Source organism: Anser anser (assembly GCF_964211835.1).
Source record: "Anser anser genome assembly, chromosome: 2".
Taxonomy (NCBI): Eukaryota; Metazoa; Chordata; class Aves; order Anseriformes; family Anatidae; genus Anser; species Anser anser.
In genome coordinates this window covers 99,254,603-99,279,832 of record NC_139721.1, presented here as the reverse complement: position 1 = coordinate 99,279,832, position 25,230 = coordinate 99,254,603, and the positions used below count along the sequence as shown (strand labels likewise).

Sequence of the window (25,230 nt, the reverse complement as noted above, 5' to 3'; positions counted from 1 at the left end):
AGGATCTGAGTTTATTCAGCTACTTCTGTCAAGAGGTAAATTGTAGAAATCAGCCTTGGAATTAAAAAGCTATACAGTTGAAAGGTTTTGTTCATGTAATGAATGAGACTCTTTATAAAAAATTTTTTTCACAACCTCTTCCACAGGAGCAGAATGAAACTGAGGAATGTTTTCTGCAATAAAAGGATTTTTTTTTTTTTTTGCAGTATGGCAGGTTAAACTTTGTGCCAGCTGATTAAAATATAGTCATTACTTATCTTTTGTAGGAAGACTTCCTAGAATTTCAGAAAAATATTATTGGATATAATAAAATAAAATTATACTGGCTATAAAATATGCTGCATATGGTGATGACACATTTTCTGGAAAGACTTCATGCTGCCGGGAACTGTGATATAGTGTTAACATATTTTAAAAGCAATACTGTAAAGTAGTGCATTGCAGTTTAATAAAGTGCCTGGTAAGCTCTTAGACTTGAGACAATGTCCCATTCTGTTTACTAAGTTGTACCTTAACTTTTTTTTTTCCCCCTTCATTGTTTATTATGTCTTTATCAAATATTTAATTTTAAACATATTTCAATGTTGTTCATATATCAGATATGTTCACTATAGATGGGTTTTGAAGTCAGGCTAAGAAGAATAGAAGAAACAGATGTTGCAACCATCAATATTCAGAAATAGAAGGTTAGAAAGTCCCTACACATCTGCAGAAAGCAGTTAATTATTTGTTTGTAATCCATTCAACTTCTTGTTTGCCTGGCCAACTCTTACACAGACAGGCATGAAGTGGGAACATATAGTTAATTGCAATAGCAAAATTTGTCTTAGTGAATTTTAATAGTGGCCAGGGAAGAAAGATACATATTAGAGCAATATGTAATAATTGTCACAATTTAACTTGAAACTCCAGAATGAGTATCTGCTCACTAAAACAACCTGAAAAATCCACTGAAGGCCTACAGGGCTTACAGCTTGGACTTTTCCAGAGTGCTTATTACTTGCAGTCCACAGGGACTTCAGGTCAGAAGAAGAAGGGAAACTGTCAAAGTTGACATATGTATTGTTTAACCTTTGTCATATAGATATATTAAGTGCCCTCCTAGTAAGTATATCGTCTCCCTTATGTAAGATACAATACTGATAAAATTCCAGCTTCAGGCAACTGCACCTATAAATCAGGAGCATGTGGCAGGCAATCCCCCTGTTTGTCTGATGCTCCATTCTTCTGATCAAGCATGTGGGGTGGTAATCTAGAGAGTGCATTTCAGTGTTCTTCAGGAGATAATACTCTGTGTTTAAATAACCTGATGGCTGAAAAATCTATAATGAGAGGAAAAGTGTAAAGATATATGAATGAATTCCAGAAACAGAGGCATTGAGCCCTGCATATCCTACTATAAATTTTAGCCCATGTAAGTCTTAGTCTCCAAAAATTGAGACTTGCATCACACAACTGGCTGTTATTGCTTTGTAACTTTCTATAAATGGCAGAATGAAAAATTTTGAAAACTTTAAATAAGTCTTTAGGTTTATAGACGTGTTATACCAATGAATTTAATTCATTCACAGTAAGAATTGACTGCCATCTGCTAGTTAGTGCTGCAATACAGAGGGAGCCTAGAATATCTGCCACTGAGCTGTCTGGAAATTCTAATTGCTACAAGTTTAAGAGCCAAGGGAGCTACTTAAACCGTAAGGTAATACCAGGCATGAAATCACAGCATTGCAGTGTTTTCTGTACATGATATTTTTGGCCTGAGTTCTTGTTCAGAGAACACTAGAGACTGCAGCAAGAGCATGGTGAGTATGCTGAGCCCTCAAAGGATATTTGTTAACTTCTGTTTTTTTTTTTTTTTTTTTGACTTTGCATTTAATTTAGCATGCCCAATCAACAAGAGAAAAGCAAAAGGGAGAAAGTAGAGTTAAAATTCTTTTTTTCTTGATAGATCTTCCTTCATTTCCTGAGGGAGTTCAAGACAGATTTTGGTTATAAAATGAGAGGTTTTGTTTTCTTTTTGTAGATGGTATTTGTTATTCATATCTCTCGCTATAGAGGTAGTTTAACTGCAGTGAAGAATTAATACTGGCTTCAGACAAATTTCTGCATTTAGCTGATGTTTTCCATAGGGCTGTGTCAAGTCAACTGATATGCTATGTGTGGATGTGGGCACAATGGTTGATACCCCAGAGTAGGGAACATGAAAAGAAACATATATAAGTAACAGACTTGCATTCACAGAGGAAGATGGAAATCAAAGGAATAAAATGAGCTAATCAAGTTAGAATGAAATTCTGTAGAATTTCTGTAGAATTCTGTAGGTCAGTGGAGAACATCAGCTGAATCTAGTGGACTTCCATCTATCAAAACAGTGAAAAGTGTAGTTCTGTGCTTGCTCCATCTGCTGCCAGACCAAATCGTAGCAACAGTATTTCGTACAGGTTAAAGTCCATTTATAGTTATATACAATGTAGTGCAAAAAAGCAGTAGTGTAGTTGCCGTAATAGGATCACTTCTACATCAGAAAAAGGGATAAACTCCGATTTTCCTACTGATATAGAATGCTAGATTATGGCAAAATGGAAGCAGTTCTCCATAGCAGTAGAAGAAAACAGAACAAAGCATATTATCTACTGAAAAGAACCATAACATTTGACTTGCAAATATCTCAGCAGGAAGCTCTGGTAGTGCTTCATAGAGAAAAGGAGAAACAAGAATTCTCCCTGAGGTGCTGTACTAGGACTTCTTGGTTATAGTTAAATTGCTTGTGAGTCTAAATCTGCTGAAGAGAAGTGCTATTAAGGAGGTTGGAACACAGAGGAAAATGTGCTAAAGAGAAAGCATCAAGAGCAAGAGGAGTCCTGAATGATGTGCCAGACTCTGGGCTCCCTATCAGTATATTTACATTATTACTGCTGTGATGTCTGCTTGCCTGGACAATGTTCGTCTAGTCTTGAGCTAGCTAACTCCATTAGCAAACTGCCTGTGATAGTACAGCATTGAACCCTGACAGTAGAACTTAACAAAACTCTAAATAAATACCCATATATAATACACCATTTAGTTTGCATTGAACTCTTGCTGCTAATAAATACTTGAGCTTGCCAATTTCTTGCTAAAGAGATTGTGTGTGGTGTACAGAGATGGGTGCCAGTCACTGCATTGTATGCTAGTATGCTCTTTGGGCATGCTGAGAATTTTTAAAAACCTTTTTAATTTTATGAACCAATGTAGACCTAGCAAAGAGGTCACAGCCTTAAATGTGTTGAGTGAGCTATCTAAAGATCTTTAGGGACTAAGACCTCAAAGACCATGCTGTGCTATAAGTATGCTGTAGGGTAGCATCTGGTCACAGATTTGCATGTCATCTAGTACAAAATATTACATTGAGACTTTCCATGCAGCTGCTATACATGTCAATTAGTCGGAATGGATACTTAGGACAGCCAAACATGAAATCTAGCAGTCATGATGCAAATCTTTGCAAGGACAGAATGAATGATTCTGGCCCAATCATGGAATCTCTTTGGAGAGGGAATTAATGGCTGTATGGTGTTTCATTTATACTGCTGACATAGTTCATGCTGATTTTTATTTTATTTTTTCCTAATCCACATGTGTTGTGACTCCATACTAAAGAATGGGATCAGGTTCATAATACTTGGGAATGAATACTATTATTGCAGTTGTAAGAGCAGATTCTCGTAAACAGCTTTTGCTTTGAGTGTGTACAAAAATACTCCCTTGAACATTCTCCATCCCAATGAATGGAACATAATTCTTCTTCCCTCATACCCCCTCAAGGCACTGTCTCTGTGAATTATTTGGAGGAGTAACTGAGTAACTTTAGCATGATAAATCTACTCCTGCTAACTTTAATCTTGGTGTTTTGGTTAGTGTGAGGACAGAGCAGCACAGATTTCATCAGGCTGGTAGAGAGCTTAAGTATGATTTTAAGTTCTGAGTCCACTTTGAAGTCTCTGTTGTTTCATCATTACTTTTTTTCATGAGCTTACAGCTACAATACCAATACAGATATGCTGACCTCTACTGTAATCACAAGCACAAATACAGTAATTGTAGACTCTTTTTTGTGCAGGTCCCGTGGGCTTCCTTTCTGTTTGTTATGCTGTTCCTGTTGTCTTCCATTTTCTTCTTTTTTTGCAAGTTACATTTTCATACTGAAGTTGCAGTCATCTTGATGGAGTGAGTGGTTTTGTTTCAATGAGAAGTTTTCATATGCTCTAGAAGGTAACAGTTAAGCAGCATTCAGAAAATCTCGTTCTCAAATTCTTAAATATTTCTGAGATGGAAATGTAGCTTGTAGGAAATAAGTATAAGGAAGTTCTTGTATGTGACAGCTTTTTAGAGGCTCTCTAGTGCATGTGGTGAACATCTTAAAAAATAACTTTTTTTTTTTTCTGAGAAATTAAACTGTTAGATGGTGATCTTTTGGATGAAATAAGCGCAATTGTATTTATCAGGACATATCCATTAAATCAGGTGTTCTGTATTCCTCGTATGCTACTGCTGCCTGCTACTTAGTGTGTAAGTAGTGTGTAAGAATTACCATATTTTTTTAACCTATATTCCTAGTCAATATTTTAGGCATAATGGATCCAGTTGCACTTTTATGAGTAAGGAGTTTCATGCTGGTAAATCATGAGTACCTCCACTAAGTTGTAGGAAAATGAGATGAACAATTAGTATGAATCAGAGACTGGGGTGATTTTTATTTTTATTTGCGGAACAATAGTTCAGATTGCTTTGCAGTTTACTTAGTTGTTCAGGATTTTACAATACTGGAAGTCAGATTTGTCAAGTTTCATGTCATGCAGCTGTTGGAATTTTCACAACATGTAAGACTTGATTTTCCTGGCAGAATTTTTCACCATGATCCTGTAAATCTACCCTGCAAATGATCTATCTAAACAAAGAAAGTTTTAAATATTTATGGGAAATATTTGCCTAACTTTGCCATGATAATTCACAATAACCATTCTCTTTCTGAGAGAGCAACAAAGACCATGGGCTGGTATTTACATTTATTGTTTAAATACAAATATTTCAGAGAAGCTATTCATGAGACCAAAGCTTTGGCATTTGCACTCGCTACTGTGCTACCACTGTTTTTAGTTAAATTCTTTGTATTTTGGTGTCATGCAAATATTTAGATGACTTAAAGATTAAATTTCAAAGTACTCTTCTTGTATGATTATATTTAGTAAAATAAATATACATTCATATTTTAATACTCATTGCATCTAAGACCAAAAATGCCTCAGCATTTTTAGTTATATATTGTAACAGATTTTAACTGTCTTTAATTTAAAGCATCTGGCTTATTGCTTTAGATTAAATACAGAGACAGCTATACAGAAATGATTGTGAGGTTGAGCTATAAACTCCAGTAAAACCACATACTGAGCCAAATTTTCAAAACATCCTCCAAAGTTTCACCCAGACATTGCACAGCTGCACGTCTTTTCCTACAAGTTTTATTTATTGTATTTTGTTATTTTATATGTTACTTTATCTAGATAGCTGTATGACAATGTTTATGTAGATGCTGTGAATGCAGTTTAAGAGGATCTTTCAATGTTAGCTTTCTAATCAAAAACTGCTGACATTATTGTGCCTAGACAATTTCAGGAACCGTTAGATGATTCCAGCCCACAAAGATAGATAGTTACTACAACCTTGTGTAAACAATTCGTGTTAGTAAAGAAGATTGGAAACATTTTTCTTTAAAGGGTCCAGTGGCACATTTAAAATTTAGGTATGTGCTTAATATTTTCTTATAAATCATGATTTATATGAACACACAAGTGTGTGAAACTGCAATATACAGAGTAACTCATCACAAAATAATGTAATTATAAGATAAAGTGTTATGATAGGGTTTCCTTTGTTTGATTTTAGAAAGGAATATTCTTAAACATTTGACTTAGCACAAACAACTAAAAAGCTTTTGGATAAAATTTGTTGCCAACTTCTACTGAGTCTATCTATTTTTATATTGTACCTTTCTTATTATTGTTGTTTACCTACACAAATGAGCAGAGAGACATCCCTGAATTTGTTTTGAAAGGTGTTGAAATGTGCTGTAAAAAATCTATAAGAGGAGGTTTATTAAAATTTCTATTTGCTCTAGATCAGACATTGATACATAGAACTACTAACTACAGTAAATTTTCAAAGTACACAAGTAAGATCCAGGTGGCCTCACTACTGTTAGTGCAATTATCATCAAGTTTGCTACACTGGTAGTCATTTGGATACTGATATTCCTGCCAACTACAGCAAAAGTGTTTTCAGTGTAACGTAGCCAAGCAATTAACTTTTTCAGGTTACACAGTATAATAGGACAGAAATCAGTCCTATTTCTAATGGTAACATGCATCAGAAGAGAAATGTATAAATTAAGCTAAAGATTATATTGGGAAAATGTACATGCTGTCTGGAATAGAATTTCATACCTATAACGAACTTTCAAAACCGAGTGTATCGATCAGAATTGTTCTCAGTGCAGATTTCTCAGCTCTCCATGGCTACGGTTTTGAACCAACACTGTCTGAAGCTTGGCTACTCTGTACTTATGACAAAATTAGTAAGAACAGGTCTGATTTCAGAAGTATTTTTTTTTTAAATCATTGAAGGACCAACTAGTGGGATTTATCTGAAGTTAGAAGGGGTAACTGTGCCTTTGACAGTTTGAGTTCGGTTTCAAGCATTTTGGCAGTTGAGTTGCAACACAATATTTTGTCCTTGAGCTAATAAAATCTTGAGTCAGAAACAAATCTGGCATAAAACACTGAACCCTGTGATGGCTGCTGGTAAGTGAAAGCTTCTTCAAGACCTAACCTTATTACAAGTCCACTTATGTATTTCCCACTGATATATTGTGGTACTATGAGACTAGATCCTTTGTTTTTTTTCTATATGACATTATCATCTGAAACAAAAGATACTAGTAGCCTGCAGCTGGGCCCAACTTTAAAATTGCTAAGCTAATTGTTTCCACAAGAAAAGGTGCAAAGAAAATCACCGGGCTACAAAAAGCCTATTTTTCTGGAGAGAGTTAAAGAGATTTATGGAAGTTTTCTTTTCCACAGAGTCTGTTTTTCTAAAGAGCACTACAGCTTAAGAGATTAATGTGAGAATTCCTTCATTAAGTCAATACCAAATGAAGTGCAGTTTCACCTTTAGTAGTAGCTTTTATATACATCTTCTGTGAAATGTAATATAATACATGGGAAAGTAGCAAGTCTTTATGTTCTAATATTTGCAGATTCAAATACACTATATCAGGTATTATCCATATTTCTGCAGTGGGTAAAGAGATCATCTCAAAGGTTGTGGTAGTATTTTACAAAACATTTCCTTTCAAAGGTTTACAAAAAAAGACTCTGACAATTCCAGTTTGTTTCATGACTGTCAATGAAACAAAGAACCAAGGGGTACCTTATACTTTGTTTCGTGGGATGTCCCAGAAATCGCTGAGATCACAGCACACTTTTATGATTTGAGAATTCCAAGACATTCTTAAAATTACTAGCAAACAGTTGCTATTTTTGCAGTTAAGGGAGTGGGAGCAATACAATACTGTATCCTCAGCTTTCTGGGAGTCTATGAAAAGACTTTCCTTATTTTTATCAGGTTCCAAACATGAGAATTGCTGATGGACAGTAGAAGGTAAGGAACATGTAACAAAACATAGGTTGATAAGAAAGGGTGGGCTAAATATGGAAAATATAAACCAAAACTAAATACATTGTTAAGAGTTCTGAATGGATCTTATATCTAAGAAAAATGAATCATAGCACAGTGGAAGAAATCAAAACAAGAGAAGTTTAAAAGCTTTTTATATGACTAAATGGTGTTCTTTATACTTCCTTGGCAGTTATGCTAAATGACTAAGCTTAAGAGAAGTAGGTGCTTGTCTGTCACTAGGATTCATTCACTCAGTCTTCCTCTGCCATTGAAGATGGGCAGGACAGAAGGCAGTCTAATCACTCTTTTCTGTTTGCTGCTGCTTACTTCTCCTCGGTAGTGGTGAAAGTTAATGGTCTGTTTTCCTTGCTAATATTTATAAGATTTCTTGTAATGTTTTTGTTTCCCCATGCCAGTTATTTTCTCCGTCATATCAAGTGTTGTCATCTAAAGCACACAGTGCAAATATGTCCAGCACTTTGTTTCTGGTGGATATGAACTGCTGGCTGTTGTTTTCTCTAATCTACCAGTATGGTGAGATCTTTTCACCGAATACTCAGTAAAACTTGTTTCTCAAGGCATCTGTTTCCTCACATAATTCTTTAATGACTCTTATAAGCAATTTTTTGTATCTTTTTTTTTTAACTGAAAAATCATCATTTTGCTCAGAACAGGCATAACTTTGCATTGTGTATGTTGTTTAGTTTAGTCTATTATTCCACACTTTAGTTCTTTTATCAGATCGTTATTGGCTTGCAAGATTGTACACAGGTATCTATGCCACTTTCTTTACATTGTAGAGGTGTCTATAAAAATTACTTTCTGCTAATGATTATTTACATTTGTATTGGATGTTAATGGCTCCTATACTCTTTTGATAGTCTTTGAGAAATATAAAAAATCCAAGCTGTTCTGGTTTCTAACAAAGTACTATTAAAAAAAAAAAAAGAATAAAAGGACACAGAAACATTATTCAAATGCCCACTCAACATTCCCAGCCAAGAAAGATTTACTGACTGCCAGGTATTTTTATTAAATTAATGTCAGCTTTTGATGGCCCTGGACGGCAAGGTTGGCAGGCAGAAGAGAATACAGACACTTTTTGCTTCCACCATCCATATTCATTTAGAAAAAGTAATTGAAAGGAACATGTTCAATAGCACAATACAAAGACAAGCAATCCATTTTGACCCTTTGTGCTTCTGAAAAACTGTACCAAAGTTTTTATGAAATTATGAAATCTCATTGGGACCTCCAAGGATTTTTTTTTTTTCTGATGGAGAAACTTCAGGTTAGAGTTGTATGGTTCATGTTATATATGTCAGACTACAGAATAAAAGTTACTTCTGTCCTCAAACTTTGAGTTCCACTACCCTTCTCAGAATTTTAAAGTTAGTACTAATGTAATTGTTTGACATATCATATGAGTATTAGTTAAATGCAGAATTAGGCTGTAAAATGGTTTTCCAGGTGTCTTTTTCCAGGTTATACAAAATGCCAAGTCTCACTTTGTAGCTTGTCAACATTGGCCACCAAAGGGAGATTAGGTCTAGGTCTGCAGGAACTGTTGCTGGGAAAAAAAAGACATTGTGGAGGTGTTAGAAGTTATTTTCCAAAATACATTAAATACATTCTTATAGAAGTAATGTTAGTGTCTCAGTCTCCCCCCCCCCCCCCCCCCCCAAATTCCAAAAGGCAGCCATCCACATTATGGGCTAAAGGATTAAACTTTCTTTCGAAAAAGAAAAAAGACTTTTGAGGTACAAGATTGCACAAAGGCACCTGGAACTGCTAGTATCAGTTCTCTCTGGAGGACTGACTTTGCAACCTCTTGGAAAAGAAGGGATTTGAATAGAAACATTGACTCTTTAAAAGAACTGCTGACATGTCTGAAATGATGGAGCACAATCCCACATACTTTTTGCTGGAGATAGTTACTGGAATTGCAAATAGGTTTTCATGTCATTTTGTGGAAATTATCAGTGCCATTATAAGCTACTTGGAGCATTGGTAGAGCTTTGTGATGCATTGTTAAGGAATGGACACTAGTCGTAATACAGATGATGCCAGAACATATCTTAGTTAAATAATATTAAGAATAGTACAGGAACATTTCCAGAGTTGGTAAGTCTGGATTTTTTTTCTCTTGATTATAAGAGTGAAATATTCCAAAAGTTGCTGCACCAATGAGGTTCTACAGTACAGAGCTGTTCTATAAAGGTAATGCAATTATCATGTTCATACAGGTAGGTGATGCTGTGATACTGGTGTTGACATGTCTCAAAAGAGGCTTAGACCCCCAATCCTGATAGTCTATTGTGGCTCAAAGTTGCGCAGTAACTCTTAAGACAGAGAAAGTTCTCATTTTGGTATGTTGGAGCAGTACACATTTCAGTCATTCTGGCTGTAGCTCTTAAAACCAGTCATTTTACTGAAAATGTATGATAAAATTCTTATTTTCAATTTGTATGTGATAGTGTTAGGAGTTCTTCCATAGTTCTTTGAAAACTTGGTGGCACAGTTCCATGTTGTGAATGTATGCCTAGTTCACAGAAGATCACATTTTATTTTTAATAGTAATGTCTTTTGGGGCCTCACCTCCACCCTGATGTACTGTCACAACTATTGTGGCTGATGGCTTTTCACAAACTCTTTGGTTCTTGATTTGGTTCTTATTACCTGTGACTGTGAGATGCAGTGCATGTGACCATGTTGCCCCCAGTGCTTAAATGTGTCCTGTATTTGAAACTTCACTGGGAAATTCAAATGTAGTAGTTTATGACGCTGTAAGTTTGACTATAGTTAATGCAGGTTGTCTGACCCATTCTGGTCAAGGGACACATCAACTACAATAACAGAATTCAAAATATTAGGCTCTAAGAACTGATGTGAGTTCACCGCAATCACAAAAAGGTTGGGAGAGGGTGATTGGAGGACTATCGGATGCTATTCCTAAAGAGTAACAGTGTACCTTGGGACCAAACAGTATCACATTTTAGGAAGATTTTCACAAAAGGCACAGGCAGCAGTATAATAGCAGCCTTTATTAAAATCACCAGTTCCAACAATGAAGTTTTATTACTTTCCCTGAGGTAGTCCAGTTTTAGTCAGCCTTATCAAATAGCAGCTATCTCTACTAAGCACATTCTAATTCTGTGTTACTCTGTATTGTCATGCTCCACAGAGTATCCTCGCATTTACTTTTTCACCTGTTCCAGTACTTCCCTTCCTGAGGTTGCTCTGTCCCCCCCTTGCCAACTTAGTATTAAGCATACTGTTGTGTTTCCAAAAGTAGGCTATGAGGCTGAAGTAAAGGGAATGAAAAACAGTCTAAGTGTTGTATTTTGTAATAGCTACTGGAGCATATGACCAGTAAAACTCTGAGCTAAGCAATGCTAGTGCACCCTACCGTCCCTTGATCGCATGGAGTAAATCTATGCCCATGCTTTAGTGCAATTGAGCAGTATGCCAATGTGTAAGGCTAATCAAGTTTAGATCTTCAGTTACATACGGTGGATGCAAAAACAGTTTATATTTCCGAACATAGACTTTGGTTCTATTCTGGGGGGAGCTGTGGGGGGAGGAAGGGGTTGGGATAAAAAGATGTTCCAAAATATTTGGGAGCACAGAGGATGTGCTATCTGGAGTGATGTTGCAACTAGGTCTGTTTCCTTTCCTGCCATCCTCAGAACAAATGTACTATGCTACATACTGAGGATATATTTGCTTTAGTTTGTTTACATGTTTACATGCTGTTTACAGACTATTCTGCCTGACAGACCAAGGTGAAAAACAACAGAAACCTCATATTTCTTAGCTTGCTACATTTCCTGAATAAGTAGAGTCAAATTGTTGTGACACCAGTCAGGCCAGACTTTTTTTTTTAAGCTCAATTTATAGCTCCTATTTAATAAAACAGCAAATAAAATACTATTTAATCAAATCTGAACTCTTAATTTAATTTTCTGTAAAATACCTCTGTAATGTTTAACATTACCTTCACATTAATAACGAATTGAATATGTGATTTTTATGTTTTTTGAGTCATAGATAGTTGTCATATAACTTTCTTTACTAAGTCTAGTACCCTTAGTATAATGGACGCAGCGATGGACTGTGTAACACAGTGCAGTACCATAGCTATGTATTAGCACCCTGGAGAATATGTCAAAATGAGAAGCTGAGCTTTTATGCAGTTAAAGTTAGAGCCTTCCTGTGGCTCTGTTTATCATGAAAATATTGTTCTTGTTTAGCTTTATTCTGGTGTGTTTAATATTCCAGAAAATGTAGTCACATTTTTTTTTTTCATGTGCACGAGTACTAACAACTTGTGGCTTTGAAACTGGCAACCACTAGAGATTTAATACCACAACTATTTGAGAGTTCCTACTGTAGGTTGGAAAGTGAAAGAGAAGAAAGGTAAGAAAGAAGGACAGGAAAACATAGCACAGTAGAAAATGAGAAAAATAGAAAACACACCAAATGTTCCACATCAAACAGGTATTAGTTCTCTTCTCTATGGTCACAATGCAGCAAAGTTTTTAGTTGTGAAAAGTAAGATTAAAAGCTTGTGGATGCTATCATAGAATCATAGAATGGTTTGGATTGGAAGGGACCCTTAAGGATGATCTAGTTCCAGCCCCCTGCTATGGCAGGGACATTTTCCACTAGACTAGATTGCTCAAAGCCCCATTCAAACCTGACTGTGAACACTTCCAGGGATGGGGCATCCAGAGCTTCTCTAGGCAACCTATGCCAGTGCCTCACCACTCTCACAGAATAGATATAAGGAATAAATTCTTTTCTAAATCTCCCCTCTTTTAGTTTAAAGCCATTATCCCTTGTCCTATCAGCACAATCCTTGATGAAGAGTCCCCCTCCAGCTTTTCTGTAGGCTCCCTTTTGGTATTGCAAGGCCGCTATAAGGTCTCCACAGAGCCTTCTCTTCTCCAGACCAAACGACCCCAGCTCCCTCTGTCTGTCTTCATAGTAGAGGTGCTCCGTCCCTCTGGACTTGCTCTAACACAGCCACATCCTTCTTGTGCTGGGGGCCCCATGGCTGAACACAGCACTCCAGGTGGGGTCTCATGAGAGCAGAGCAGAGGAGGACAATCACTTCTCTTGACCTTCTGGCCATGCTTCTGTTGATGCAGCCCAGGATACAGTTGGCTTTCTGGGCTGCAAGCGCACATTGCTGGCTCATGTTGAGCTTCCCATCAACCAACACCCCCAGGTCCTTCTCATCAGGGAGAAGGCCTGTTCTGCTAGCAGCGTCTAGCACCTAGCCTGCATTGCTAGCAATGTTAAGCAGTCACTGCAACTATTCCTCAGTGCTTGCTGCAAAATGTATCTGAAAAGATAACTTTTGCATAGCTAGGCTGCTTGCAGTACCTAGGTTAGCTAACTTTAAACCATGTTGGTTATATCTGAAAGAACTAGGCCAAAGTCAGGGCTGCTGCCACTTTATCTTTTCTTCCTCCCAGCAACCAAGTGGTGGTGAGAAGAGAAGATAAAGCAGTGACAGCTTCCCTTCTCACTTTGCTGGTGCCAGTGCTTCTGTTTATATGACAAAGCAGCCTCAGGGAGCTGAACTGGTTGAAACCTTGCCCCAAATGCCATTCAAGCTGCATTTTTTACCTTACTCTTCATCCATTATAGTTAGACCATCGAAAGGAAAGATTATTGTTTTATGGGGACAGTGAGATGTGTCTTGGTCTACAGATGCAAAGCTGATAGCTCTGCTATAGCAGAGGTTGGTATGTGCATCGTGATGCATGGAGAAGAACACAACTGTCCATTTTGGCAGTAGGCCATAGGTATATCAAAATAAGTGTAATATGAAATTACATCTTAGCTTTTGACTTGATCAGCTCCCCGAACCTTTCACCACACGAATGCAGTAGCATGAATGCTGGTTCAAGGTTAGAGATGGGAATAGGGAAAGCTTACATTAGCTTATGCCACCGTGTGACTTGCAACCAGAATAGCTGAAGCATTTTCAGAACCCTTAATGGGAGCACTGAGAGAAGAAGCCAGCATGTTAATCAAATTTTTAAAATTGTGTGCTATGCCTAATTAAGTGGAAATGTAAAGTTATTCTCAGTTGTGTTGCATAGTGAGCCACTGCTGGAAATACTAGTTTATTTTTATGCCACCACGGATGGTGGTTTGTGTATGATGGTGAGCCTGTTTATTCTTGTGTTCAGTCCATTGTGCCAGAACTCATTTATGTTCTTTCCTGGCAATTTTCTCACAGCTCTAGAACTGTGGACACAGGACCTAATCCAACAATGTTCTTAAGCACATACACTGCTAAGTATATGTAGTCTCACTGGATTCACGAAGAAGCATAGTAGACAAAGTGAAAACACCCTCCAGTCTTTCTCTATCAACTGTATTTGGTCCTTCTTAGAGTAGAATTGGTTTTAAGCCTGAAAGAAATGTCACATTAGGACAGCTGCTTCTCCAATCCTCGTTAGCATTTTGTTGGTTTCATCAAACGGAGAATAGGTCAAGGCTCCATCACGAACATGAAGCTAAGCCAACACATAAATATCCTTGAGCAGCAGTTTTAACATTTTAGAATATTTATAGCCAACAGCTAAAGTTTAGGGTAATAAACTGTTCATGGGCTGTATTAGTTCATTTTCCCTAAAATACAGTTTTTATTCTGGCTGAATTCCAGACATCTGAGCATGGACTAGAAATCAAACTGGAGTGCTCCAAAATTAAATTACAATTCATTCTTTTCTTTCTTTTCCCTTTGTTAAAAGGATTTTTCAGAGGAGTTGTCACTCAAAGTGACACTCAAAGTGTAATGCATTAATGTAACTAGACTAAAAAAAACTGACACCACAAGAACCCCTGTTAAATTTCATTTGATTTCTGATGTACTGTTCTGACAATTATAGACTGAATTAAAGTAATGTGTCACATCCAGTACATCAAAATTTCTTTTCTGGATCCTCAATATTTGATATTTATAGTAATGTAAAAACATCATGACCTGTGTTGTGTATTTCAATGCACAGGCAAACTAGAAAACATATGCTATTTAGCCAAAACTGATTTCTTTTTCCAGTAACTGCATCCAGCTGTCCTGTGGTAACCCATCAGATCTGTATTTCAGATTTATTTTTCCTGTTGATCATCTTTGTTTTGAATTGATTCCCCTTCTGCTCCCAGTCTCTCCTTTTATTCTCAAACCTTGACTCAAACTCTACATTCTTTCTGTAGAATAACAGATTTCTTTCAGTGCTCTCCTTTTGCTACTTGGTAGTAGTGCAGAAGGTGTTAATGGTTATTTACACTTTACACTTATGAAGGCAAAGGTGATTGGAGACTGCTGTAAGTCCTGTCTAGATATTAGGGTTGCCTTGCATATTCAGTTCTGAGATTTTGCAGTCTGAATTTCATTTGGTAACCGGTTCTCAAAGTATAGGATGTTCCCGAATTTATACAAATATATCACATTTAATTTACTATATTACACATAGAGAAGGGTCATTGAATTAAATGCAAGATTACATTAATTCAGTTAATGATTAGAGTGTATTTTCCCCAAAATGAATCTTGCTTTATTCATATTTACCATCCTTTTATTTCTTCTTGGAAATTCAGGATAATTTCTACAAGAGTTGAGGTCAACATCTATCAAGCTTGCCATTCCCTCCAGAGCCTAGCATTACCTCTCAGTTACCAGAAAGAGTGGTATGCCAAAAGTGTTGATAGAAGCAGGAGGTTTCACGTGGGCAGCCACAAATTAGGCAATACAGGCATCAGCTAAATCTGTTGAAGCTGTTGTAGAAGCACACCTCAGGTTTGTGCATGAAGGTGATTTTGCTTGCTTGCTCTCTTAACAGTCAGGTGTCACAGTACAGGGATCATTTATAGAATCACAGAACAGAAGCAATAACATTAGCTAATGCAGTTGTTAACAACCAAAATGTAGCCAGCTGAAATTTTAAGTATGCATGTTGCTCACAGTGTAGAGAATTTCAAAGTGTGCTCAGACTTATTTCTAAAGATGAGTGGGAATGTATTTGTGGAAAAGCAGACAAAAGTTAATTACAAATTCATACAGGATAAACATGCTCTAATTCTCAGTCTTCCACTTAAATTGCTGTATTTCAAACACAGATTTTATATATACATATATATATATATATATATTTTGCCTACAATTATTTGACCTCTGAATTATCTGTGGTGTCACTCCTAAAGTTTTCTTCCTTCACATTTTCCCTGTTGAGGGCCCTGTAGTTCCGGGTGAGAAGACCCCCCCCCCCCCCCTTTTTTTAAATTATTTTAAAAAAGCATCGTGAGTGCAAATGTTTGTAATTTCTTCTCTGCCAGCTTTTAGAAGTACTAAGTTTCTGTCTCAGAAAAGAAGATGGAGGGAGCTTTCCTTCTGCATTCTTTTCCATTAATTCTAAATAGCAAAATATTCAGCTAGCTCTCTGAAAGTGGATGTTTCAAGTGGCTTGCTCATCATTATCTGTTACCACAGAAAAATAGAGGTTTGAATTCTTGAGATGTGTTTTTAGAGCCATTTGAGATCTGTGGGCTAATTTTGCTAGATATATGTTGCCCTCAGTGTAAAACCATGGTGATGTGCTTTGTTCTAAAATACAAGAAAACCTTTGTTTTTACAGCAAACAGGATGGGTTTTAAAATCTGCAATGTACATTAAGTAATGTGTGTTGCCTGATTTTGTCATAAGTAACATTTTCAGGAGAGACTGTTCTGGGCAAGCACTGTTGAAGTAGAATTAGCAGGCTTATGATGAGAGACATCCCAAGAGGCTTGCTGTCTTTGTGCAGATATATAAAATAACCCACAGAACTTTCCACAGGATTATCTTGATAGACAAGGTGCACTCCCTTGTTTTGCGCATCTCCTTTCTCACAAAAAAAAAAACAAAACTGCCTGTCATTCATAACTGTTCCATTTGTCCAGCGATATTTGACACCTCTTTCTACTTGCCATCCCAGTAGAAACTGGAGTCAGTATTTTTATAGTTCGTCCAGCACAAATAAATTTGTCACATATTGGGCTAAACTTGAGAAATTTGTAAAAATTTTACATTGTTTTCCAACATAGATTTATGACTGGTAGAAAACATCTTGGTAATTGATTCACATTTACTAAAGGAACAGAAGAAAACTGATGCTGCAACTGATAAATAATCTCATTTATCAGGTCTTTTGATGATCAGTGTCATAGAAACACTGGCACTGGCAAGGTAGTGGTATAGGCTCTGCCCATCTTTTCTTTTGCTTAGATTGTGATGACAAAACCCTATTCAGTTTTTTAAAGTTAGTATCAGTCTAAGTGAGGTCAGAATCAGTCTCTTGTGTTGTGGTTAGAGGAGCCTTTGATATATGTCATCCTGCTGATAAGCAATGCTTTAAAATTAAATTTGAAAAATCATATGATCAGTTTGTACAGAGATAAACTGTATTGAACACTTACGAAGTTCATTTCTGTAGAGGCTAAATATTAACAGACTCTGGATGGATTTTCAATGGATTTCAGTGTGTGTTAAGACAGACTATAAAATTGGTATTCTGCTCTTTATTTTTACCATGCTGTCTCAAATCATTGCCTTGCTTTTAGAACAATGTATTAGAAACTGTGTATTTAACAGAGATAGGAAAAATGGTGACAGGCAGGCTTGATAGGAGTGAAAATTGCCAACACTGGCAACACAATACCAAACACAAGAAGTGCAGTTTTGTTAATGAGCGTAACTGATTAGTCTGATTCAAGAGAATAGTTGTGTGAATAGGGAAGTTTGAGCTTTACTGACCTTGGAAGATCTGCAGAGATCTGTAGTATGGTTAAGTGGTATATTTCGAACTTGAATACGTGTTTAGCCAAATATATACAGTATAATGAAAACTGTGCTAACCATATTCATAAGGCACTTTTAATTCTCATGGTTACGTGAGTTGAAATACATGACCCCCCACCTCTGTCCTTTTGATTCCACTGAGCTCACAGCAATGGAATGAGGCAAAGCTGCCAGTATCTTACATTTCATTCATTAAACCTTTAAACAAAAATGTCTTATCAAGTTATGAACATTTAAAATCTCTTCTGGAATGATCTTCTGAGTTATTTTAGACGTAATTTATTATTTGAAAGTTTGTGCCCTGTATAGCTTTGAATTCCCTATCTAGATCTGTATGAGATTTATTTAGAACTACTGATCCATAATTGGAATGCTTATCAAGATAGTCAGGTTATTGACCCAGTCTATTAGAATTAGAAAGAAGCAGAATTTTGCCTTTTCCAAATGTCAACACTACCAGATTCCTAGCATTTATAAAAAAGAGAAGACGGGAAGACAATTTTCTACTGGCTCGAGTGATTCCAAATGTCAGACATTTATTCCACTGACCTCACTATTCAGTATAGAGAAAGTAGATGACATCTTTCCTTAAAATAATTTGATTACTTTTGGCTACTCTATCTTAACATAGTAGTATATGGATATATACAATACATTCAAGGCCATTGATACCACTGATAGGCTTTCTTTTTGAATTAAATGCAATTTGGGTTAAGCATGAAGAGCTGTATTTTGACTACATACTTCAGGCACCTAACAAATTATTTCAGTATTTAAAAAAGTGAACGTTTGTTTCAAGCTTCAACTTAAATTAGCATCCTAAGCTTCTGGATGGTTAGTGAAAAAAGCAAATTCCTCTGAAGAATTAACTGAAAGACTGATTAAGATACCCATATCTTTCCATGTATTGTTTTGCGGCTCACCCTGATGCCTGCATATGACAGTTCAGTGCCTCTGCATTTTATGCAGGGAGCCACGTGGAGCTGGGAGAGGACTCTAGGCTCAGGCATTCATGACTGAATGTGCCTTTGCTTCGGGACTTATCATACCATACTCGCATAATCAGCTAGTTTAACATCAAGCAGTTCTCTGAGTCCCTCACACAGCTGCAAAAATGTTTGAGCCAGTCCTGGAAAGGTAAAAGACAAGGGCTGGAAAAGTGCAGTTGACTGTCTGAGGATCAATATTGCTTATGCTGTTTTACTATGTTTTTAGAAATGTGGCATCAGCAGGTTACCTCTGTCCTCTTGGTACTCAGGAGACGAAACACTGTGTTAAGCTTAGATGCCAAAGAGCAGGGAGAAGTAACAGGAAGTTCTCTGTGCTGTTTATACATTTTATTCAGCAATAGTTCAATGGAAGTGCATATGACTGTAGGCATAACTTACGTGGTCTAAATAGCAATTGTAATGTATATCCATACAGTGCAGAGCAGAAAAAAAATCTGTGGAAGAAGACTTTGTGGAGAGCTTGATAGTCACACTATCTACATTTCAGGATGTTTTATATCCGACTCTCTCTAATCTGCTCCAATGTACTCCATTAGTGGTTGAAGTATATTTTCTAGTGTTGCTTCATCTAAAAGGAGTCTCATCTTTATTGTTTGAGAATGTTCTGTGATATGAATCAAAGTACAGAAAGTAGGGATGACCTCAAATTAAAATTGTAATGTAGGTGCACCCAGTATATGTATACGATAGTGGTAACAGAGTTAACAAAACATGCTGTTGAATTTTAACTCATGGTTCTGAGTAAAGCTTTTCTGTAATTGATTTCTGCTTATTAAAATATTAAAATTCTGCCAATGCTGGTTTGCTTTAAATTGAATGTATTTTTATAGTAAAAAACCTTGCAGATGCAATTGTTTTCATCTAGAATATTTCATCTTACAGTTCTGTTTTTAACTGGATATTTCCAGTTAAATGAGATCATTACAGATCATTAAAGTATGAAATGTATTTGTGTGCGCCCACATTCAAGTAAAACTCAAAAAGTATATTTTCATCTCAAACCTCATTATTGATCTTACCTAAACACCTACATTTTTTTTTGTTTTGTTTTTTTCCCCTTTTGGAATAGGAAATGTTGCTACATTATGATGCTTAAGGGAAATGTTTTTTGTGCATTTATCAGTACTTTACATTGTTTTATCATAGGTGTATTTTTTATTTTTTAGAGATTTGGATCAGTTTGAGTTTAAAAAGATTTAATTCTTCTATGATAAATGCCATGTTACTGTGTGAAGGGCTGGCAAAAATAGTCTTCATCAGTGAAATGAAATGTAAGATGAATTTCTAAGTAAGGTGTTTCTGCTGTATAATCCATGATCAGCTTTTGCAAAACCAGAGATGTGTCATCTTGATAAAACTTATTTCTGGCTGTCCTTGGTACTGGGTTAATTTACCTTTTACTACTCTCTCTGACTTCTCTCATATATGGCTATAAATAAATAGATTATTGGTCTGTAAACAAAACAACAGATTTAGCAAAGACTGATCAACTTTATTTTGTGGATACCCAGCAGCATTTTGACATTCAGATTGGGCTGGCTTTTGTGCAACAGTTATGTTTACATTTGTTGTTCAGTGGAAAAATCTTTGATACAAACAGAACAAAAATCAATGAGGACACATATTGCACCATCTTGTCAAAGTATAGACCTTTGTATATATCTATAGATAAAAAAATTCAGGACATGATTAAATTTAGGAATTGTTGTAGTCTGGAAGTTCAGTCAAGTACAAGGACAAATCTTGAAAGCCTCATTTATATATAATTTTGAATTTAGGTTCTTATTTTGTTGCTCAGGTGCAAAATCATTTTATGCTTATCTGTCTAAGAAATTAACTTTTAATAAAATGCTCTGTGCAATTCAGGAGCCATGTACTGTTCTTAAAAAGTGGATTACTTAATAGTTGCCAAATGTCTAGAATGCTGATCTGGTATTGCAAAATTTTTTCATCAGATTTGTATTTTTCAAAGGATCTCATTAGGAAAAAATGTAATTCCCGTCAGAATGTTTTTTTAGGTATATTGTTTTTCTTAGCAGCCCTAACTTAGATCTGACTTGATCCCATGTATCATTTACATAAAAGCTTCCATTGCCTGTGTTTCATTCATTGGCCTTTCAGAGCCTCTTCTCCTTTCCTTGAAGGTTGAGGAGGGAGATTTGTCAAGTCTCTGTACAGGTATAGATATAACATCTATACACAAAGCAATCATCATCAGTTCAGGTAGGGAAGGACTGTACTTCTTGATATCTGTAGCTGCAACGTTGCATCAAATTTCTCTGTTCTTTAATCCCACTTTTTACCTGATTTTTTTTCTGTGGGCCCTTCATGCTTATGGTGTTCTAGCAAGGCGAGTAACCACTTAAGAGGTTAGTCACCTGTTTCCTGAGTAACATCTACCTGTTTTGTCATATGTTTATTAGTAGAGAAAGTTGGTCTAAAATGCATTCATTACTACTTTTCTTCTCCTCCTTTCTGCCTTTTTGACTTTTAACTATTGTTTTCTCAGTCTGATTTAAACTTATTTATTTGGAGAATGAAAAAGTACAGCTGTGTCTTATTAGGTTTATGCATCTAAAAACCACTCATTCAAACAAGTTTTATTTTCTCTAAACAGAAATTGTCTTGGGAAAAAATACTTCTTCAAGGGCACTCTCCATTAGACGTTCATCTGATAATCAAAGCCTTTTCTCAAAAGAATGATGTCTTGTCACCACAAAGGCTGAATACTCTTTAACTCATTTTTCTCTTATCTGAAATTTTATTTTTTTATTTTTTCATCTTGTTCTGCACGATAAAAAATATACATGTATATTAAAAAAACAAAAAACAAAATACTTTGAAGACTCACAATTCTATCTTTCTGGATCAATTATTTATATGTAGCCACTTCTAGTTTAACCATTTATACGCATGTTTTTAATATCAAAACCAGGATTTTTAAACAGTGTAGCATAATTATACTTATTTTGGCCCCTGATCATACAATTATGACAATAACTTAGTGTATAGCAATGGTACTATTCATAGACAGGTGGTTTGCAGAAATGAGGCCTGAGCTAGTGCTGTTCTTTTAGTTTTTTGGTAAATATTTATTCTTTGCTTTTGGTTTAAACATGGAAGTGTTTTAAGCCAAAACCCTTGACTACCACTGGAGAGCTGTTTTTAAGAAATGTTGTTTTAACTATTTTGATCTGCAGTCCTCATATCTGCTCTTATACAACATACCATAAATTTGTGGTTTTCTCTTATGTTTTTGTGAAGTACATAATACTATTTTTTTAATGATGCATAAAGACAAAATGAGAGTAAGACAACGAAATATTTGTGCAGTTTAATTTTCCTTTTCACAAAAAAAAAGAAAAACTTAATCTGTGAGGTGGTCAATTGTGTCACTAATCCATTTATATATATATATATATAAAATCTCCTCTCTACGTAAAATCTCTTGTATATATTTCCTCTTTACCACATTCAATTATCTTAACGAGTGCTGTAAATGACACTGATTCACAGGCTTAGCATGGGCAGAAGTTCAAAGACCTATATCAAGAAAAGATCTAGGAAGGAAGAATAGCCAAATAGACTCTATAATTAGATAGCCTCCCCATATAACTTCAGAGTTCTGATTTAACTGAAATTTGGGGATGCGTAGTTTGGTTGGTTGGTTGGTTGGTTGTTTTTATTTCTTTTTGGCTCCTGCTCAACTTCAGGTTGGATGACAGCACATGTTTGAACTTGCCCAGAGACTTCTAGAAACATTCATAGTTTTATAAAGCCGCTGTCTTAAAAGGAAAGCATACTACATCTGAGCTGGTATAAGAGAAATTAATTTCATAACTTGATCCAAAGAGCAGAGAGTAGAAACCTCAGTTAGAGTTTTCCTTTAATCAGGTTTATGGATTAATCTGCCTCATTTGGATCAGATCTATCTAATTATAAAGCTACACAGCAGATTAAAAGGAATTGAAAAAAATCATACCTGTTACTAATGTATCTCCCACGAGTCCTTTTCATTTTTAATTATTTTGTTTGTTTGTTTCAAATTTCTTTTGAACAGAAAAGCCTCCTGTCCATGAAGTATAAGGATCTCTTACTTTGTAAGTCAAGGACCTGCTTTTGAAAGATGATTTCTAATTTTGCAGGGACAAATTTATGTCTGCTATTTAATTGCACAGCTGTACTTTAGGATTTAGCCACTTGATTGCACCTGCCTTGTGGGTAGTTAGATGACTTAAACTACCTTAATTTGGTCCTCCAATTAACTGCAAAAAGAATGAAATAAAAATAAAAAATGGTACTTGTTTTTTGCACTATTTTTTTTTCAAGCTTAGTTTAAGGTTGTTTACCAGGGTTTTATTGCTGTCTCCACTGGATTTAGCCTTGATGAAATATAATTTTTTAGTAGATTTCACTGACGTTATAATTTTTGACATTTCTTATTTTAGCTGATAATGTTGTATGAAAAGGTCTCTGTGTGTGGTATACTTAACTCTGGTAAAATTTTACTTTCCATTTGTATTCACATATTTTTGTTTTCTGTCATACAGGTGGTATGTTAAGTGGAATAAACGGTTGCAGTCATATTTTCAAAGCTGCAATCACTATTTTACTGGTGTGTTTAATACATGTTGGAAATACATCTTTTTGAACAGAGAATAGCTTCTTGTCTTCAGTGCTCCTGATTCATAACCCATTATGTCCTGTCCTAAACATAGCATTTCTCATCTATGCTGATCTTGTTCCAGGAATGTGTTGTGTAACATCTGGCACTGGACAGCCAGAGGCCTGATCCTGAGTGCTTGAAAATTATTTCGGCAGAAGCTGAGGTCTCTTAATATCTCACATGTGGTGGTTGGGGCTGCACAATGTAAAACACCTTCTGGCTGCCCATCTCATATCATGGCACTTTCCCACCACCCAGAAGTATGGTGTTGAGCCAAAATTTCAAGTGTTTCTTATTCTTACTGTTGTTTGTGCATGTCTGTTGCTGTTAGTGAAGCAAGCAAGAAAGCAGTTTTCTCCTGAGGTACAGAAGTGGGTTGCCAACAAAAAACCCTTTATCCTCAGCTTTCTGTTGGATTTACTTTTTCCCTATTGTCTTTCTCAATATTCTTCCTTTCTGAAACTGTACAGCAGATTATTATTCATCAGGCTGCATTATTGCCAATTGCTGACTTGTTTCACACTGGCAATACCATGAACAGTAAAGAGGGGACTGCAGTTACAGATAAATGTTAGTTGAGATACCACAGAGAATTTCTTATTGAGGCAAGCTGTTGTTTCTATCTTTCCTTCTTCCATTCTCTCCTTCTTGCTTTCTCTTTCTCTCTGAGTCTGATTTTTTTGTTGTTGTTGTATATTTGATACTCTCTTATGAAGCCAGCATTTTTTTTTAAACAAACAAAAAAAAGTTTTATGATCTCTTTTCCTTACACAATTTGGTATTTTCATGTCTTTAATTTATAAATGGTTTTTCTCAATACTGACAACATGAAATTACACATTAGATTAATTATTTTCCAGAAGCAACCTAGGTATTTATTTTTAAATGAAGATATAAAGCAACTTATCTGTTTATTAGATCATACATATTTTGTGATGCTGTACTGTACTGGATATGAGATTGCTTTCACAGTGTCTCTTTTCTAAAGGCAGGATTTGAGACACCAGTTTTTGTGTTTAAAACGGGTCTTAGAAGGAACAGACAGATATCATAAGAAAACAATTGAGAGTTCTTCCTCTGCTTTAGCCTTAGAGATGCCTTAAATACACTAAATGATGTCCATTGGACTAAAAATTCCCCTTGGCTTCACTGAGTCAATGGGGATGTGCTTGAAAGCTAACCAAATCCCTTGCAGACCCTGGTACTTTGGGCATTTCCACAGTATTACTAAAATACACTCGCACTTCTTCAGAGGAAAACTCGGGCATGACAGCTATGTGTATTCAAAAACACAGGGAGGAGAAGGGACACCTTGTTTTACTAAGAGAGAACCCTTTTTATTAATGGGCCCATCTTCAGTGGAGACTTCCGTCTTCAATCCACTCCAGCTGGATGCAGACATTCAGTAGGGAGTCACACTTTTGACAGAGAAGGAGATGAAGTTCCAACAGATGAAAAATAACATATTTCCTACTGACTTATCAGGTGCTTTCCACACAGCTTTTTAAAAATTATTTATTTTATTTTTATTTTTTAATTTAATGGTCCCTTTGCTTTGAAGATATTATGCTGTCTCCCTGGACTATGTATACACATGACTAGACATTCCTTTTTTTTGGTGTTTCAACCCTTGCTAGTGATTCCTGAGTAGATATTCTGTGTGTCTCTCAAAGCTCAGCTTTTAGCACATTGGCTTTCCAATTTGCAGAATCAAATTTAGAATAAGTTTAGCTATTAAGTTTTTGTCTCTTGGTTTTCCAGCCTGATCTTACAAGTCCAGATTCACAAGTACAATCAGGGACCTAGTTTCTCCTAGATTTGAGTTTTTGGTCTTGCATGAATGCATATGTCTGTGGAGTGTTGTTGAAAACTTGTTGGAGAATGGATCTTTGGGAAGGATCTGAATGAGAAGCAAATGGGTACCCAGCTCTACGAGAGGGAAGGGGAGGGAGTCACATCTCTGAGTTCTGTACTAAAGGTGCCGT

The 25,230-nt window shown here is 36.0% G+C and overlaps 1 protein-coding gene across 14 annotated transcripts in view; it reads left to right on the top strand.

The window, feature by feature from the left end:
* The window catches only part of BBS9 (Bardet-Biedl syndrome 9), a 289,008-nt gene that overhangs the window by 212,573 nt on the left and 51,205 nt on the right, over positions 1 to 25,230 (top strand). Inside the window, exons 23-24 of one of the 14 annotated variants that reach the window (XM_083822101.1) lie at positions 7,660 to 7,695; positions 22,640 to 24,002. The exons of 9 other annotated variants lie outside the window; for them this stretch is intronic. In XM_083822101.1, the coding sequence (XP_083678227.1) occupies positions 7,660 to 7,682 (23 nt within the window). In that variant the 3' untranslated portion in view covers positions 7,683 to 7,695; positions 22,640 to 24,002. Of the gene's footprint in view, positions 1 to 146; positions 7,635 to 7,659; positions 8,543 to 22,639; positions 24,003 to 25,230 lie in introns of those variants that run through there. 4 more of the 14 variants (XM_083822104.1, XM_083822103.1, XM_083822102.1 and 1 more) reach the window with 4 other exon arrangements.